The 15,938-nt window shown below is 41.1% G+C and overlaps 1 protein-coding gene across 1 annotated transcript in view; it reads left to right on the top strand.

Annotated features, from left to right (window-relative positions):
* SMARCA2 (SWI/SNF related BAF chromatin remodeling complex subunit ATPase 2) overlaps positions 1-15,938 on the top strand; it is a 157,034-nt gene that overhangs the window by 80,897 nt on the left and 60,199 nt on the right. The window contains exons 22-25 of the mRNA XM_087822686.1: positions 1,772-1,818; positions 3,430-3,596; positions 8,390-8,553; positions 13,516-13,743. Of these exons, the coding sequence (XP_087678812.1) occupies positions 1,772-1,818; positions 3,430-3,596; positions 8,390-8,553; positions 13,516-13,743 (606 nt within the window). The remainder of the gene's footprint in view (positions 1-1,771; positions 1,819-3,429; positions 3,597-8,389; positions 8,554-13,515; positions 13,744-15,938) is intronic.

Below are 15,938 nucleotides of genomic sequence, written 5' to 3'. Positions count from 1 at the left end.
ATTATAGGGCTGACAAGAGGACAAACTTTAAAACAAATAACATAGGAAGCATCTTGTAAACTGATAACATGTTAAACAGATGTAAGGTATCAATGAATTAGTGGTGGGGCTGTATGTTGGGTTGGGGGAGAGCCAAAAATATGTCTAATTATGAAAATGGGGTCATATCAAGTTAACCTGTCACCCACCATCTCACTTTTCCTAAAAATAATTTAAAGGTATTTACTCTGCTATATAGAGGGGCCTGGGGACTCATACTGTGAGAATTAAGTGTCAGTCTTCCCTCATTTTAGTTATTATACAAAATTAACTTTTGAAACATGCTAGGCCTTGTCAGGAAGGGGGATGACACAATCTCTCTAGCTTCTGTCTGTAGCACCTGGGAAAGGTGGAGGGAGAGGGCGATCTTAAAAGGAGCTGAGGTTAAGTAACATGCTCTCCATTCCACGCATATTTACATTTTGAATGGCAGTCAGTAGAAATCAGACCTTGATTTGCAATTTTTTTTAACATAAAAAACTTTCTGGAGCAGCATATTCCTAGAAACAGGAGCCACAGTTATTGGCTAATGTATCACAGGTACGGATCAGGGACGGTGTGTGCATTTTGCCCTTGCCTTTGTTTTGTTTGCCACACCACCTTTGTTCGTACTAAATCATACCAGTAGTCCAGGCTTTTAATTGGTCTCCCTGCCTCCCTGGGGCCTTCAAACCAGAGTAATGAAAACAGTATTTTTTAAATTATGCTGATTCCTGATCTTATCACCGTCTACTGACACATATCTCTGGTTTTTACTGCCCTGCTTAGAGATAAGGTGAGATCCCAAAAATCTAGTAAGGAATGGCTGCCCTGTTCCGAGAGAGAAGGTGTGGTTCTTGGAGTCAGGGTTTGGGGCGGTTGTCCATGCAGGGCGGCATTCTGGGGGCATAGGCCTACCATAAGTGATGAGCATATTTGAGAGGACAGCCCAAAAGGAAAGATCTGGTCCCTTTGGAAGAAAAGCTTTGGTCACCGTGGAAGGAAGGGAAGCAGAAAAGGGAGACAGCTGGTGGCTAATGTGAAGGTGTGACATGCTCTCCTTCCCCACAGATGGTCTCCCTGCCTTAGGGAGGAATGGAAATCACATGGAGAGCAGCCATGTATTTCTCCCACAGAGTCAGGGAGGAGGGAGTTATGTGATTAAGTTCTGTATTTGAAAAGTGAAAGCTGGACACCTGAGGGAGCGCTGTACATTTAGGTCCTTATTTGTAATAAAGTGCAGTTTAGAAGGGATGTTAGGATTTCACTACACTAAGATTTAAAATGTATACGATCACCATTACTTTTATTGTTAAATATTTTCACAGCATATTTATGTGCACATTTTAGTCCTGATTTGCTTATATTAAGCTCTTCCTCTAGTCTAGACTCTAAGCTCCTTGGGGGTAGATATTTCAGTTGTTTCTGGATCCCCAGTACCTGCCTCACTCAGCCCTGGGCCAGTAGATGTTTAATCACTGTTTGATGAATGAACTAACCCTGTCATCTCTGCATGAGAGTCTAGAGACTTGCAGAAACTCACAGGAGACACATTTCTGGCAGGAAAAAAGTCTGAATTCAAAGACATTGAGTTTCTGGTTCATCTTAATAACAAGTATTCTTATTTCTTATTTTGTTTAATTATACTCTAGAAACAGACAGAATAACCTCACTAAAAGAGTAATCATTAAGGTAATAATTACATACCTGTTTTATTTTTCTCAATCGTTTTCTTTTTCTCTCTCTTTTAAAGGAATCCTTTGCTGAACACCTGGGCTATTCAAATGGGGTCATCAATGGGTAAATCTTAAACTTTTTTTTCTTCCAAAAAATAGTTTGTTGGTCCTACCTCAACTTTTCTCTCTATAGTGTTTTTTTTTATCCTACAAATACATACAGCCTGCCTCCTCAGCCCTCCTCTCCCCTCAGCAGAGCCTACAGAAGTTGTTAACCAAAATGATATCAGCATCTCTGGTACTTAACTGGCATAAATTACCACATGCCTTGAGGGAAAGTGGCTATTCAGAGGACATAGATCTCATTTAATAGACTTAATAGTATCCTAGTTCTAAAAGTGTTGTTCAAGCTTCAAAGGGTTGTTATTTATAACCGTAGTGTAGCTTAGGCTCGAAGAGGATTTATCATATTAAATTTCAAGTTGATATTTAATATTAACACGCAGGAGTAGAAAGGTCTCATCTGCTATAAATATGTGTGACTTTACAGTAATTTGTTAGAATACTCTGTATAAGAAACATTTCTCATTAGCAGTGGATGTTGAAGACAATCACGCTTTGCAACAAGAAGAAAGAACATGTTGATAGAAAGTCTCTGTTCTGCTTGCTTTGCACCAGAGAAAATGAATTGTTAGGGTATAGGTGTTATTCTTGGGTCCCAAGGGCAGACTGTGTCACTGGGCTAAGAACCAGGAATTGGAGCCCATCCAGAACCAGTGCTACTGGGCCCTCCTGCCTTGCCTCCCCTCCCTTTCCTCTGGGTCCTGTGGTCACACCTGGTGCCATCAGGTTGGCCAGGGCTGCATGATAAAATCATGGCCACAGGGGCTGTTTGGAAGACAGTTCTCAGAGCAGGGGACATTGGGAAGACCTACAATTGGAAATGTGTCTGTTAGAGATAACACATACTGTGCTGTAAAATCAGCTACTGAATGATACATTTCAGTGTTAGAGACTGCCTGTGTGCTGGCGAGTTTTCCCAACAATACCAATCCTACAATAAAGTTTTAATAACATAACACATCCTTGTTGATAAAAGAGAGAAGTGGTTGATTGTGGAGAGGAAAAGGCCCTACTCTAGCTTATTGTCAGTCTTCTCCATCTGATGGCCGTGCACAGCGCCCTATTTTTTACTTGAACTTCTACATAAGCCAGGACTCCTGCCTCCTCCCCAGTCTATCCCAACACAGTATACATGGTGATCTTAGAAAGTAACAACGTGTTGTTATCAATTCTCTCAGAGCAACTTGCCATCTTTTTAGTACTTATCGCAGTTTGTGGTTACCCATTTTGAAGGCAGGGATTCCGTTTTGTTTATGACTATACACATGCCTAACAGTGTGCTCGGCACATAGTAGGTGCTCAATAAGTATTTAAATGAATCTTAAGTGCCCTAAATTAATAATTTCATATACTTAGTAAGGATGTAAGGAAATACAACCTATACATGTATGTGTGTGTTGCATATATAATGCACTCTTTATGAGTTTCGTATAAATGTATTTTATTTTTCCATTAAATACACTCACTGCTTTGGAGTGGATATTCATTCATTGATTCCACAGTTACTTATTGTTTCCTGTGCACAAGGCATTATATGAAAAGCAGAGTTATACTGGATCCTGCAAGAAGACAGCAGTAATACTGTCTTCTTGTTTTGCATTTTTGGGTTCAGGGCTGAGCTGTATCGGGCCTCAGGAAAGTTTGAGCTACTTGATCGTATTCTGCCAAAATTGAGAGCGACTAACCACCGCGTGCTGCTTTTCTGCCAGATGACGTCTCTCATGACCATCATGGAGGATTACTTTGCTTTTCGGAACTTCCTTTACCTGCGCCTCGACGGTGAGCACAAGGGGAATGGGACTGGGAAGGCGTGCTACTGCGAGTGCGGGGAAGACGGGCACTTAGACCCAATCTCAGCGGAAAAGGGGGGGGAAATTGTTGAAGATTAACTAACTGGGTGGGGTGCAGCTTTTCTAGATACCAATTTTTATGCCCTCAAGCTTAAAATAAGCTGAAATCACTTTTACAGCTGTTGAAAGCCAATGCAAGTGGGCTAGTGTCATTGATAAGTGCCACAATTAAATAAAACTGAAATAAAATTTAAAAACCCTCCTTGTTCTAAGCAGAACATATCTATATGTTACATTAAGAGATGGGGCTTCATTGTTTCCTGGATTTTGCAAACGATGTAAAATATTTTACCTGATATGAAGAGTGGAATTTAAATACTATGTCCTAACCCCCATGGCAGGGGATAACACTTTCAAAGAGTGGTGGTAAGTGGAAATAGCTAATAGACAGCCAGATGGGTTGAACGCCCCGACATAGAAGAGTACAGTATTACTAATACCAGTTTTTACCTAATTCAATACACAAGTTATTGTTACATGCTAATTTAGTTCATGTTTCATTGAAAAGTTTTATTTTCAGTCCAACATTTTATCCACACATTTGCCATGAATTAGATATAGCTGGTTATGTACCAAACCTCAGACTTGCCGTACTTGAGTTTTTAAGTGAATTCTCTTTATGATCTACCTCTTAGGGTATTTAAAAAAAAAAATTTAATTATACCTCTGACAGACTTGATTTTTTAAAATCTGTTTACCTCTCTCCTTCCAAGTCACTGAAAACAGATAAAATGGTTAAGTAAATGTTAATTTTTAATTCAGGACACAGTCACATCATCCACAATCTGTCTCTTTGGGCAAATCTTCTGCATTGTCTCCTCCTCTGACCTGATCCTTCCTTCCCTCTCCCTGGGAGCGGTCGGCACTCCTTCAGCCCTGGTCATTTGAAGGGTAAACGCTCCTCCTGCTGCTCAGGTGAGGGGCAGCCCAGCCCTATTTTCCTCGGCTTTGTAGCCCCTCCCCCACAGGTGTCCTACGTGGCTGTCCTTTACTGCCCTGTGGCTTTTTGTTTGGAATCTCAGCTCCCTGAGGACAGCAACCCTGGAATGTTGACCTCTGAAATTTACCAGAAGTGATTTCCTTGAAACAGATCTATCTCTTGTTTTCTCACCAGGCTCAGGGAGTATCTTTAATAGTCTGTGGGTTGCTGCCCTTATCTATATTATTAGTAACAGTCATAAGAGCCTAGCCTTTCTGCAGTGCCTACCCCATGTGGGATGCCAGGCAGAGCACTTCCTGTGCATTACTAATTTAATTTTCTCAGCCAACAAGCTGCTCTTTTCCTGTTCACTGAGATTCTATTATGAGCCCCATTTAACAGATGAGGAAACAAAGGTTTTAGAAAGATGAGTTTACTTGCCAAAGGTTACACATGAAGCAGATGGTGAAACCAGGTTCGAACTTAGATCCCTCTGCCTCCAAATTAGCCACTTTAGCAGATCCAGTGAGAGCTAGCCCATTTCTGAAAATATAGGCTGCTGCTGCCCTAGCGACAGCATTTGAAGGATGAACTTAATTTTTTGAACTTAATAAAAAAAATGTAATTGATTGTTCGATTGAAAATCACCAGGCACCAGAGATACAAGACGAACGAGCCATCCACTGTTCCTGTTGTCAAAGCCCTTACCATTAGTTTAGGGGAGACAAGTAAGCAAGTCCCACCAAGTGTTACGGATGGAGTTGAGAAAGCCAGGCAGACTGTCACCCACAAGAAACAGCAGCCATTTGTTTTGGGGGTGGCACGAGTGATGGGCAAACAGTCAATATACACATGGATAAATTAGTACACATAGTTCCAACTACACCACTTCCATTCACTACCACCCTTAAGCCAATTGTTCAGAAGACTTCAGATTTTCATTGCCAAATTTGATGTCTCTGATTTTTGACCTCAGGAAAGGAAAAAAAGAAAAAACCCCACTTGGTGACAGCTAAGCAGATTTTTCTGCAAAGATTGCGGTTGCATGAATAGATTTGGCTACTATTCCATTATAGTCTTTGTTTTCCCTGGAAATGATTTTTGAGTGAAAGCAGGTGGTGAAGTTACATCCTAGAAGACAGAATTTTCCAAAAGCACTTGACACTCAGTTAAAATTAGTAATCATGAAAGCTTGGCAGTGTGTTCCTTCCGGCAATTTCTGCAGTTCTCAACACAGTTGCCCTTGCTATTAATTGTATTCTTGGTGATGTTCTACATCAAAGTCTAGAAGAACATGGGCTGGGTGCACATTAAATCCTGTGTCACCTACAAGGAGCATTTATTTGCCTGTGGATAAATCCTGACAAGGTAGTTTGAATCTCCCTGAGCAATATCCCAAAGATTGCTGATGATCAGCAAAGATCTTGACGTGGGGAACCTTTGACTAATGGAAATGGTAATGCAGCAAATTCTGAACGTTGTAATAAAAAAATGCCGTAGCTTTGCATGAAAAGTGATTTCATCGTATTTTTCCTTGGCTTTACAGTTTGTCAAGTTCCCAGCTATTTATATAGTTTAAATATATACCAGATACATGGTCGGTCTGTTGGCTTGAGGTATTGTCATAGAACCTGAAAACTCCTTTGACCAAATAATTTTGATGTTCCTTTTATTTTTCAGTGTTTTATTTTGTATTTAGGGTTATTTCATCCCAAGTAAGCATATCCACTAATCTTTTTTTTTATCATCACCCGAGGATATGTTTTTATTAATTTGAGAGAGAGAGGGAAAGGGAGAAAGAGAGAAAGGAACACTGATGTGAGAGAGGAACACCATTCGGTCGCCTCCCATACACGCCCTGATTGGGAATCGAGCCCTTAACCTTTTGGTGTATGGGACTGTGCTCCAACCTACTGAGCCACCCAGCCACCTCCTGGTATATGTGACGATGCACAACCAACTTAGCCACACTGGCTAGGGCTCTACTAATTAATCTTAATGCATGTGATCATTAACTGATTATTTTTTAGTGGATCAAAACTGAACTTCTACCCTGAGTGTATAGATGCACAGTTTTTGTACTCAGCTGTCAGAAAACAGTGATTATCTCTGGGAACTCCTTTCCGCATTTTAGATTTTTGTTTGTTTGTTTCTATGGTTTTTTATTTACTTCAAGGCAGAGGATAACTATGTGAACCATTACTTCATGCGAGTAATTTTTCAAAATTTATTGCAGCTGGAAAGAGGATGGTAGCGAAAAGGTTACAGGATAGAGCAGATCTTCCGTGAGCATCGTGAACACATAGTTCCCCATGATTTCAGAGAGCCAGTTCTGAAAAGAAAAACAAGCCCACATGTCTGGAACCTCATTCAACCAAGTACATTTCGTGCTTCTCCCCCAAATTCTAAATTCTTACAATTCATTGTTGCAGAATTTGACCAGGTCACTAAACTTGAAGTCTAATTTAGAAAGTAAAATGAGCTCTGAAGAATGCAGCTTTATTAAATGAGAGCCCCCCAAAGCCACAGCCGCTGTATGTGAGGAACTGCTTGTTTTTCCCTCCTCGAGAGGGTACTTATTATTTTTATTAATATGAAAAACAGATCCCCCATGTTTGGGAACTTGACCCTCATAGTAACTTGATTCCATTAGCTGTAGTCACTTAACTGTTTTAATCCTCTGAAATAAATGGCTGGTGTATTTTCATCCTTAAAGACAGAACACTGTGCAGAAATGATGTTTGGATAGCAGGCAGTTAGGGACTATCACGTAACATGCATATATATTTCCCAATAGCCTCAAGCCTTTTTCAAACCTCTGCAGCTACACTTTTCCGGTGAAATATGTCCAGGTAGAATGCAGTGGGGTTTTTCCCTTGCACGGTGCAGTTCAGGTAAACTCATTACAGACCCACGGTATGTGATGGAGTGGCTGACTCGGGACACAAGTGTGGTGCCTTGGCATCTGAAAAATGAGCGCCAGAGTCTGTGGTTGGTTCTCTCTGCTTAGTCACTATTTTGGAATCTCTTCAGACCCCACCGGGAGAGCCATCGCTAGGTGTGTCACATGCTTCTGTGTTTGGTTTAGTTTGGCACCCTTTGAACTCAGTAGCAGAATGTCAACATGAGAAACAGACTGAGAGATTCCTTCTTTTTTTTTCCTTTTAATTACTGCGCCTTTGAGCATTGCTAACAAGGATAAAAATATTCCATCCACATTTTATGTGTTTACCAGCCAGATCGTGCCCAGTAGGAATCCAAATGGTAAAGTGTAGTAGAAATCGATTTTCCTTTTGTTTCCATTCTCTTGGCATAAACAAGACCTCACACTAATGCCTACCGGCAAAGTTGCTTTAAGCTATCATCATAATCGTTTTTTGCTGTGTGTGTGCGTGTGCGTGTGTATTTTTTAAAATATTTGGTGTTGTAAAGCACAGAAACACATCCAGAAAATGTTTTCGTTGAGTTCTAGGTTAGCATAAGAATGTTGTACAATCTGTAACATTGCAGAGGTGCCCAGTCCAAAATGTTCGAACTCTTTCAGCATTTTGGAACCATGGGTAATAGACAAAAGTGTTCCGTCTTGATTTGAGAAGAGTCTCTTTCTATCTCTGTAATTTTTTTTTTTTTTAATTGCAAATGTTCATAGTTCCTTTCAAACATACAAAAAACCTCGGGGGAATACCTCACCAATGCTGAGAGGAGTCTGAGTATATTTCTCAAGGAAGCAGGCCTTTTCGTCTATCTCTGTGTCATTCTCAGACAGGAGTTAATTGGCAAATTTATTTTTCTGATCCCCTCAGGCACCACCAAGTCTGAAGATCGTGCTGCTTTGCTGAAGAAATTCAACGAACCTGGGTCCCAGTATTTCATTTTCTTGCTAAGCACAAGAGCTGGAGGCCTGGGCTTAAATCTTCAGGCCGCCGATACTGTGGTCATCTTTGACAGTGACTGGAACCCTCATCAGGTCTGCATGTCCCTGAGTTAGCTGCACAGCCTTCCCCCTAGAGAGGAACTAAAAAAAAACAGTAGTTTCATCATTCACATTGATGGGGCAGAGCAAAGTTCTACACAAGTGGACCATGTTTCCAAAGGGAAAATATTACAGCTATTTTCTTATCTCCCCTGGAGTGTATTGAGATTTCTTATTCATACCTTTGATGTGCCTTTGAAAGAGCTCGAGTTTGGGGTAGAAATACATAGTTTCTGCTTAGTTTTCACCTCGTTTCCTGGGATTGCCACTGAGGAAAGTACATTTGGTGAAAGATACATCAAAAATGTTCCAAAATGAAAACAGCAGCAGTAGCAACTCGCATTGACTGGCCTCTTACTCTGAGTCCCAGGAAGCTTTAGGTAACTTCCTCAAGGTCAAACACGAGTATATGATAGTTAGACTTGTATTCTGTCTGTTTTGCTTAAAATCATCATCAACAAATATTCTGTGGAGCAGCTACTATGAAGTTCTTTTAGCTGGTAGGTTTAGAGTTACCCTTTTAAAGGAGTCCTTTGATGATTAATAAAAAACAATCCAATGGGTCCCTTGTGGCACTGGGTTCATAAATTACCCTGGGAGGTTGTGCACCTGCCTCTAAGGTAATTGGATGGAATGATATTTATCAGGCTTGATTCATATTGGAACAAATGTTAACTCAAAATAGTAAAAAGGGAAACTGTAGCTCTAACATATGAATATGAATTCCTACAGCAGCTTTGCCTGGGCTCGTCCCTGCACCTTGGTTTCCTCAGTGGTAAATATGCAGGTTAATACTGTCTCACTGGGTCGTTGTGACGATTGGCAGGAAGGCAGGGTTCAAGGGTGCATTAGAATTATGGGGGAGCTTTTTAAAATTAGACATGCCTGTTTCTTGCTGCCCTACCCCCAGTTTGAAAGTGCTTCCCCCACCCCATGTAGACTCTGCACCTTCTCTATGCATTCAGATGCTCCCAGGAGAGTCTGACATAGGTTTTCTCACACAGCTGAAGAGCACTGGTTTCCATAATAAACCAGCGGTCCCAAGGCTTTGGGTGGCCTCCAGTACTGGACCATTGCATACGCCACCTGTCACTCTCTAGGTGACTAGAGTAGAGTTACTCTCAAGTAACTCGATAGTTATTTTCTGACCTTAAAAAGGGTTTTGAGCAACCAACATGAAGTGTCTCCATTCCAAGTCTTCAGGAAGTATTTTAACATAGTTTTATATCCCACGTTTCATCCCAAAGTACAGGTAGAATTTGTGTTCATTTGAGAGATCTGCAGTTCTCCTGTGGACCATTGTGCATTCAGTGTCTGTCCCATAGACATTTTCTGAGTGGCTGCTGTGGTACAGGCACTGAGCCAGCCTGGGTATCTGAGGGGAGGAATACGAGGTTGCTCTCCTCCAGGGATGCTTAGATTCCCCTCCTTGCTGCTGCCCGAATCTTCATTGAGAAAAAGTAGCCTGCCTGTAGGTGAATGGAGGGTTCACTAGGTTTTATCTTCTGAGGTAAACATTTCTATGGCATCTCAGTTGTCCACCTTCACTGACACAGTGCTAATTCTAAGACCCAAAGGAAGTCACTGTTTCTGGAAATGCTAATTTACCATGAGAAATGATATGTGGACATATATGCTTGTCTCTGTCTCTCTCTTCATCTCTCTCACACACATACAAACTTCTGTGACCAGTAGCTCAAGGTGGAGCTCCAAAATCAAAGTAAATTGCATGAACACCAAACAGTTCATTTTTAACTGCCTATGAATTAAAACTTAGGCAACAAAAACGCAGGGCCCCAAATTCTGAGGATCTAATTTATCACAAATTTTTCACACTGGGCCATATATTTCTAGAAGTATTTATATCTGCCATAGGTAGATTCACTTCTACCTGGTTTCGTCAGCTACGCTGACTGGATTTTTCATGTCTGTCTCTTAAACATGGCCATTAGTTTGGGTGAACTGTTATTTATTTATTTTTTGGAAATCAGTGATTTTAGAGTGATATAATGAGTACCGATTTTTCATTTAAAAGGTAAGAACTAACTTCTGTCAAGCAACAACTCTGCCAGGTACCACGAAGCACTTAGCATAGCTTATTTCAGGTAACCCTCAAAATATTTTACACGTAAGGAAACCCGTCAATATTAACTTGCCGAGGGCCACAGCCAGGTTCAAACCCATGTTGTTCTGGGTTTGGGTTTGAGCTCCTGGCTTCCGGCTCTTTCTACCCTTTACCCCTGCATAAATGTTGTATAACTCCCCAGATGAAAGTTGTGGAGCTTTTTTCTTTTTACCTATGCTTCTGCATACACTGAAAAAAATTGCTGTAATTATTCTTTATCATGTTGAATCAAAATCAAGGCATATTGATGAAATTGGGCGTTTATTTGATCTAGTGGACAGATTAAAGATAGAATCCCTAAACATTGCTAATTGGAGGCCCTAGAAGCAAAGATAGAACAGGGAGGTGGAATTAGCAATAAAGGCCTCAGGGTTACCAAGACACTCATTTCCAAACTGTTGATTGGAAACATGGGTGGGTGCTTTTATTTTTAACCCACGGGACTGGCGCTGTGTTGTTACTACAGAACAGTAAACCACAAAATCACCTTGGAGGCCCTCTTCTCAGGCTATAGTCACTGTGGTGAAATTTCAGACCACTAAGACCTCAGAAATATTGAATCATCCATTCAACAATTACAACATTTATTTCTTTGTCACAACAGCCTCCCCGCCCCCAGCATTTTGGCTTAGGGACTGACAGGCTTATGTTGTGTAAACTTTTTCAGCCAAGAAATACTAATTTTTGCCACTTTCCAGATTGATAGATGGCCTTAAACACACAAAGAAACACCACTACCACCATCACAAAGACACGAGACAAAACTAATTGCAACAAGTGCCAGAGGATTTAAGAACTCCTTACTCTGTTCGTACGTGTCCCACACCTGCTTCCTCACCGGCCGCATTCTGCTGCACCCGCATCTATTTTTGTGGTTTATCGGCGTCGTCTTGGACAGGGGTCAGCACTACGATCTATGGGCTGAGTCCGGCCCCGCCGCCTGTGCTTGTACGACCTGCAAACAGAATGATTATCACATTTTTAAATATAAAATTGAAAAAATATCAGCCTTTTGGTGAGAACAGCTGCCCAGTGTTTGCTCCTGGCCCAGAGAGCCTGTACTGTTTGTTCTTGGGCCCATCGTGGAAATGGTTTCTGACCCTGTTCTAGGAAACAGTCAAGAGGTGAACAACATGAAACTTGCCATCTTGGCTCCTGCTTAGCTGTTCTGGTGATGATGTGTTGAGAAAGACGATTGAGCTAAAGGCTTGAAAGTGAAATTTAGGGGTTCCCCCCCCCTTTGGATTTTAATTATCCACCTCACTTTTTTGGAAATAATCTAATTTGGATGAGTCCCAGCTGTGTTCATGGTTCAGCTGTCCAATATTAATTCACATATTCTGAGGAAAAACTTTCGCCTAATTAGTCATTTGATTGTACAGGTCCCTGCAGCAAAGACAGATCTTCCAGGCCGACTCTGGCCTGTTGTCTCCTTGTGTGAAACTCGTCTGGTCAAGAGGATGAGCTTACAGCTGTGGAGCATCAGCTCTGGGCAAAAATCAGTGCTAGGGACGCAGGACACAGGGATCAGACTTTGCCCTAAAAGTGTATACGGGTCTAATGGGGGACACATGGAAACAACTAATTAGTATTGCCCCAGAGACTTATCACCTGGACCAGAATGAATGAAACTTATAAACCAAGTTTTCATTGTGTGGCCTTAAAATTAAGTCACTCTGCTTCATAGACTTATGAAGGTTTTTATTTAAAGATTTCATTAAAACCTTTTTCTTATTAGAAGACTAATAGGTGTTTAAAGCAGAAAAAAATCATTAAACCACATGAAAATAAAATGAAAAAAATTTAATAGCACCTGTAATCTTATTACCTGGATATACAAACATTAACTGGCTTGTTGGTGTTTGTCCTTCCTGCCTTTTCTTGGTATAAATATGCACATATAAGGTCATAAAATACATACTCACATATAACTTGTTTTCATATATAATAAGTTTTCACTTATAGCTTTGTGTCATTAAATCTACAATTTTTATGGTACTGTGTTTGTACATGCATACAAAGACTGTAATTTAATCAATCTGTTTTACTGAATGTTTCCTTAATTCTGCTTTAAAAAAAAAAAAAAGCAAACATAAATAATATATAATGCTGAGAGGTGCGTCCTTATTTGTAGAAAACTTTGTTGCCTAGCCATGATTATTTTCTTAGGACAAATTTCCAGAAGTGAAATTTCTGGGTCAGGGCCAGAAATTTTAATACTTTTGATTCATAGTGCCAAATTTATATCCCTAAAAAGTTTACCATAAAGTAATAGCAGCTTACTACTCTACTAGCAATCCTTTTTATTCCCCAAACTGAAGATTGAGTCTTTGACAGAATTAGATGCCAGGAAAGGTGCTATGTGAGCAATCACTGTATGTATAATGTATGTATGTATAACTCAGTGATGCTTTTAAAAATCATTTTTAACACCTTACACCAGAGAGAAGGTGTGTCCTCCAACTTAAGGTTAGTTGTAGGTAACATAAAATTTACTGTTGTGTTTTGTTTTGTTTTGTTTTGTTTTAGTTAGGGATTAATTCTGATAGTGAACCTACGGACAGATAAAAACAGCTTGAGACCTGGATTTCAAAACCTGAGGTGTATTTCGGTTGGCTTGGCTAATTTCATCCCAGGTTCCCTCAACTAGTAATGATGACCTTGAATTGTTCCCAAGAAAACAGCTTGCATAATTTTAAAATGTAAGCAAAATCCTACATTAGTAAAGGTGGATTTAAATGACCCTCCCATATTTCCCTGCCGGTGGGTGACTTGTTTGCTCGGCTCATGCAGGCACCTGGGCCCTCACAGCGTCACATTCTCTCCCGCAGGACCTGCAAGCCCAGGACCGCGCTCACCGCATCGGCCAGCAGAACGAGGTCCGGGTGCTGCGGCTCTGCACCGTGAACAGCGTGGAGGAGAAGATCCTGGCCGCCGCCAAGTACAAGCTGAATGTGGATCAGAAGGTGATCCAGGCGGGCATGTTCGACCAGAAGTCTTCGAGCCACGAGCGGAGGGCATTCCTGCAGGCCATCCTGGAGCACGAAGAAGAAAATGAGGTATTCCAGAGAGCAGGCTTTATGAAGTCAAACAGTGACCTTTTGTCTCAGAAGATTAAGAGTAACCTCTTTGTCTTTAAAGAACTTCCTGAGCTGGTGTTAATTAAAATGAATAAATTAGCCTCTATCTTCCATCCCCAGCATTGAAAGCCTCTGAAAGTTTTCCAAGAGTGTCTTAAAGCAGTTGCTGCAGGGATCTCAGGCTTGGCCAGAAGTAGATGCTTCCCTGGTTTCTCCCTGGAGGTGCAGTCAGCATGCTTGTACCGTAAAAGCTGCTTTCTGCAGAGCAGGTGCCAAACCCGCAGAGAGGCCACTGTCAGGGACGGAGTCAGCTGATGAGACGAGACAGAGCTGGGAGGGGCCCTTCTTGCCTTTTCCCTTTGCCATCCTGCAGAGCCCTCTGTTTCTTGCCTCTTGAATGGAGATCACAGCACTTCAGTTCATTTGTAGGACAAGCCCTCCAAGCCTTGTGAAGATAGTACCTGCCATGGTTTAGGTAGGATGCAGGGTAGCCTTGAGCTTTGCAGGGAGATGTTGATCTCTCCTGGGCCTGAGGGGGATCACCAGGTAGAGCCTGGAGTGGAATCGGATGCCACTTGCCTCCCTGTGAGCAGCCTGCTGGGGCTCCACACGCCTGCCAGGCAATTAGTGTATCAGACACGTTACCATTCTCTGGGTTGCCTGTGTCCTGATGTGAAGACATCTGGGGACACTAATAGATTGCAGTCAAGGGTTGTGGTCCTAAGTATCTGAGGCGGCATGGTCTGCCATCTCTGCCGTTGACAGGCCATGAATTACTGGGGCACAAAGAACCCAGGAAGATTTATTGCCCACTTCCCATTGAGTTTGTTTCTCTGTGAAGGTCTGGCTATTGCGGGCAGGCTTCTTGCCAGTTTACAAGAGAATCTTTTCATCTTGGGCCTGGGGAAAGTCCAGCCCCCCACTATAGGCAATGAAAGGCTATCGTGGTTCTAGGAATGGGGTGAGCAAAGCAGGACATCTCTTCACCAGAGGTTACATGAACCGGATTTTTCATACTGTCAAGTCCCAGCCCACCCCCAGCTTGTCTGTGTCCTTGTCAGATGAAATGTAATATTTAGACAAATTGACTTTAATCAATCTAAAGATAAACTAGAATAGATGATTTTTCACAGCACTAGTTTTTTACTTGATTGAATTGCATTCATTTCTAACACAGTGCATAAAATGTTATCTTGGGAACCAACAGTCATCTCATTTAAGCTGTTGGTACTTATACTCTTTCTAGATGAAAGTGACTCTTTTTAAGAAATGGGATGTTTAAAGTTCTGGGGTTTCCTCTTTCTTCCCTCTGCTGATATACTAAAGTTCCCCATTCGGTTTTTAACCAGCTCACTCAGCAGGTGATAAAAATAATTTTGTACTGTTAAGTTCCTTAGGATGTGCCCAACTTTTAGAATCATTGTTTTAAAAGTGTAAAAGTCATAGCATAACATTTCTAAAAACTCAAGAACTTTTGGTTTCTGAGGAATTTGCAGAGAGATCATGTTCCTTGGTCTACATAATGTAAAATGAAAATGTTAGCCTTTAACTAATTGCTTTTTCTACTTCATTTCAGTTGTTTTAATTAAGCATAGTTTTGTAGGGATTTTGTTGCTGAGCTGTCATATCCATAAACTTCATTGTTAGCATAATACTGCCCACTGAAATACATTGATTAAAAACATCTTGGCCCTGGCTGGGTAGCTCAGGAGGTTAGAGCATCGTCCTAATACACCAAGGTTGTGGGTTCCATCTCCAGTAGGGGCACATGCAGGAATCAACCAATGAATGCATAGATAGGTGGAACAACAAATTGTTTCTCTCTCTCTCTCTCCTTTCCTCTTTCTCTAAAATCAATTAAAAAAACACCCCACATATCTTAAAGGCTGTATATTTGCCATATGTATGATTTTTATGGTCTTGCTCTGTGCCCAGTCACAAAAGTTTCACATACTCATGTTTTTTATAAGGCTTTGAAAATGAGCATTTATATTTGGGATAAAGTTAATAGAGTGAAAAGAATTAATGCACTTTTTTATGTGGCTTTCCGTATTTAAATCTTACATCTTCTCTGTGATATAAATATCACACCCATTTTACAGCTGAGGTCATTGAGTCAGGGAGACATTAAGTAATTTGTTTTACGATAAGGGAATCAAAATACACGCCCAAGA

This window comes from Miniopterus natalensis, chromosome 12 (genome assembly GCF_054644295.1).
Source record: "Miniopterus natalensis isolate mMinNat1 chromosome 12, mMinNat1.hap1, whole genome shotgun sequence".
Classification (NCBI taxonomy): Eukaryota; Metazoa; Chordata; class Mammalia; order Chiroptera; family Miniopteridae; genus Miniopterus; species Miniopterus natalensis.
The sequence above is the reverse complement of the archived record's forward strand: the minus strand, read 5'-3'. Positions and strand labels throughout refer to the sequence as shown.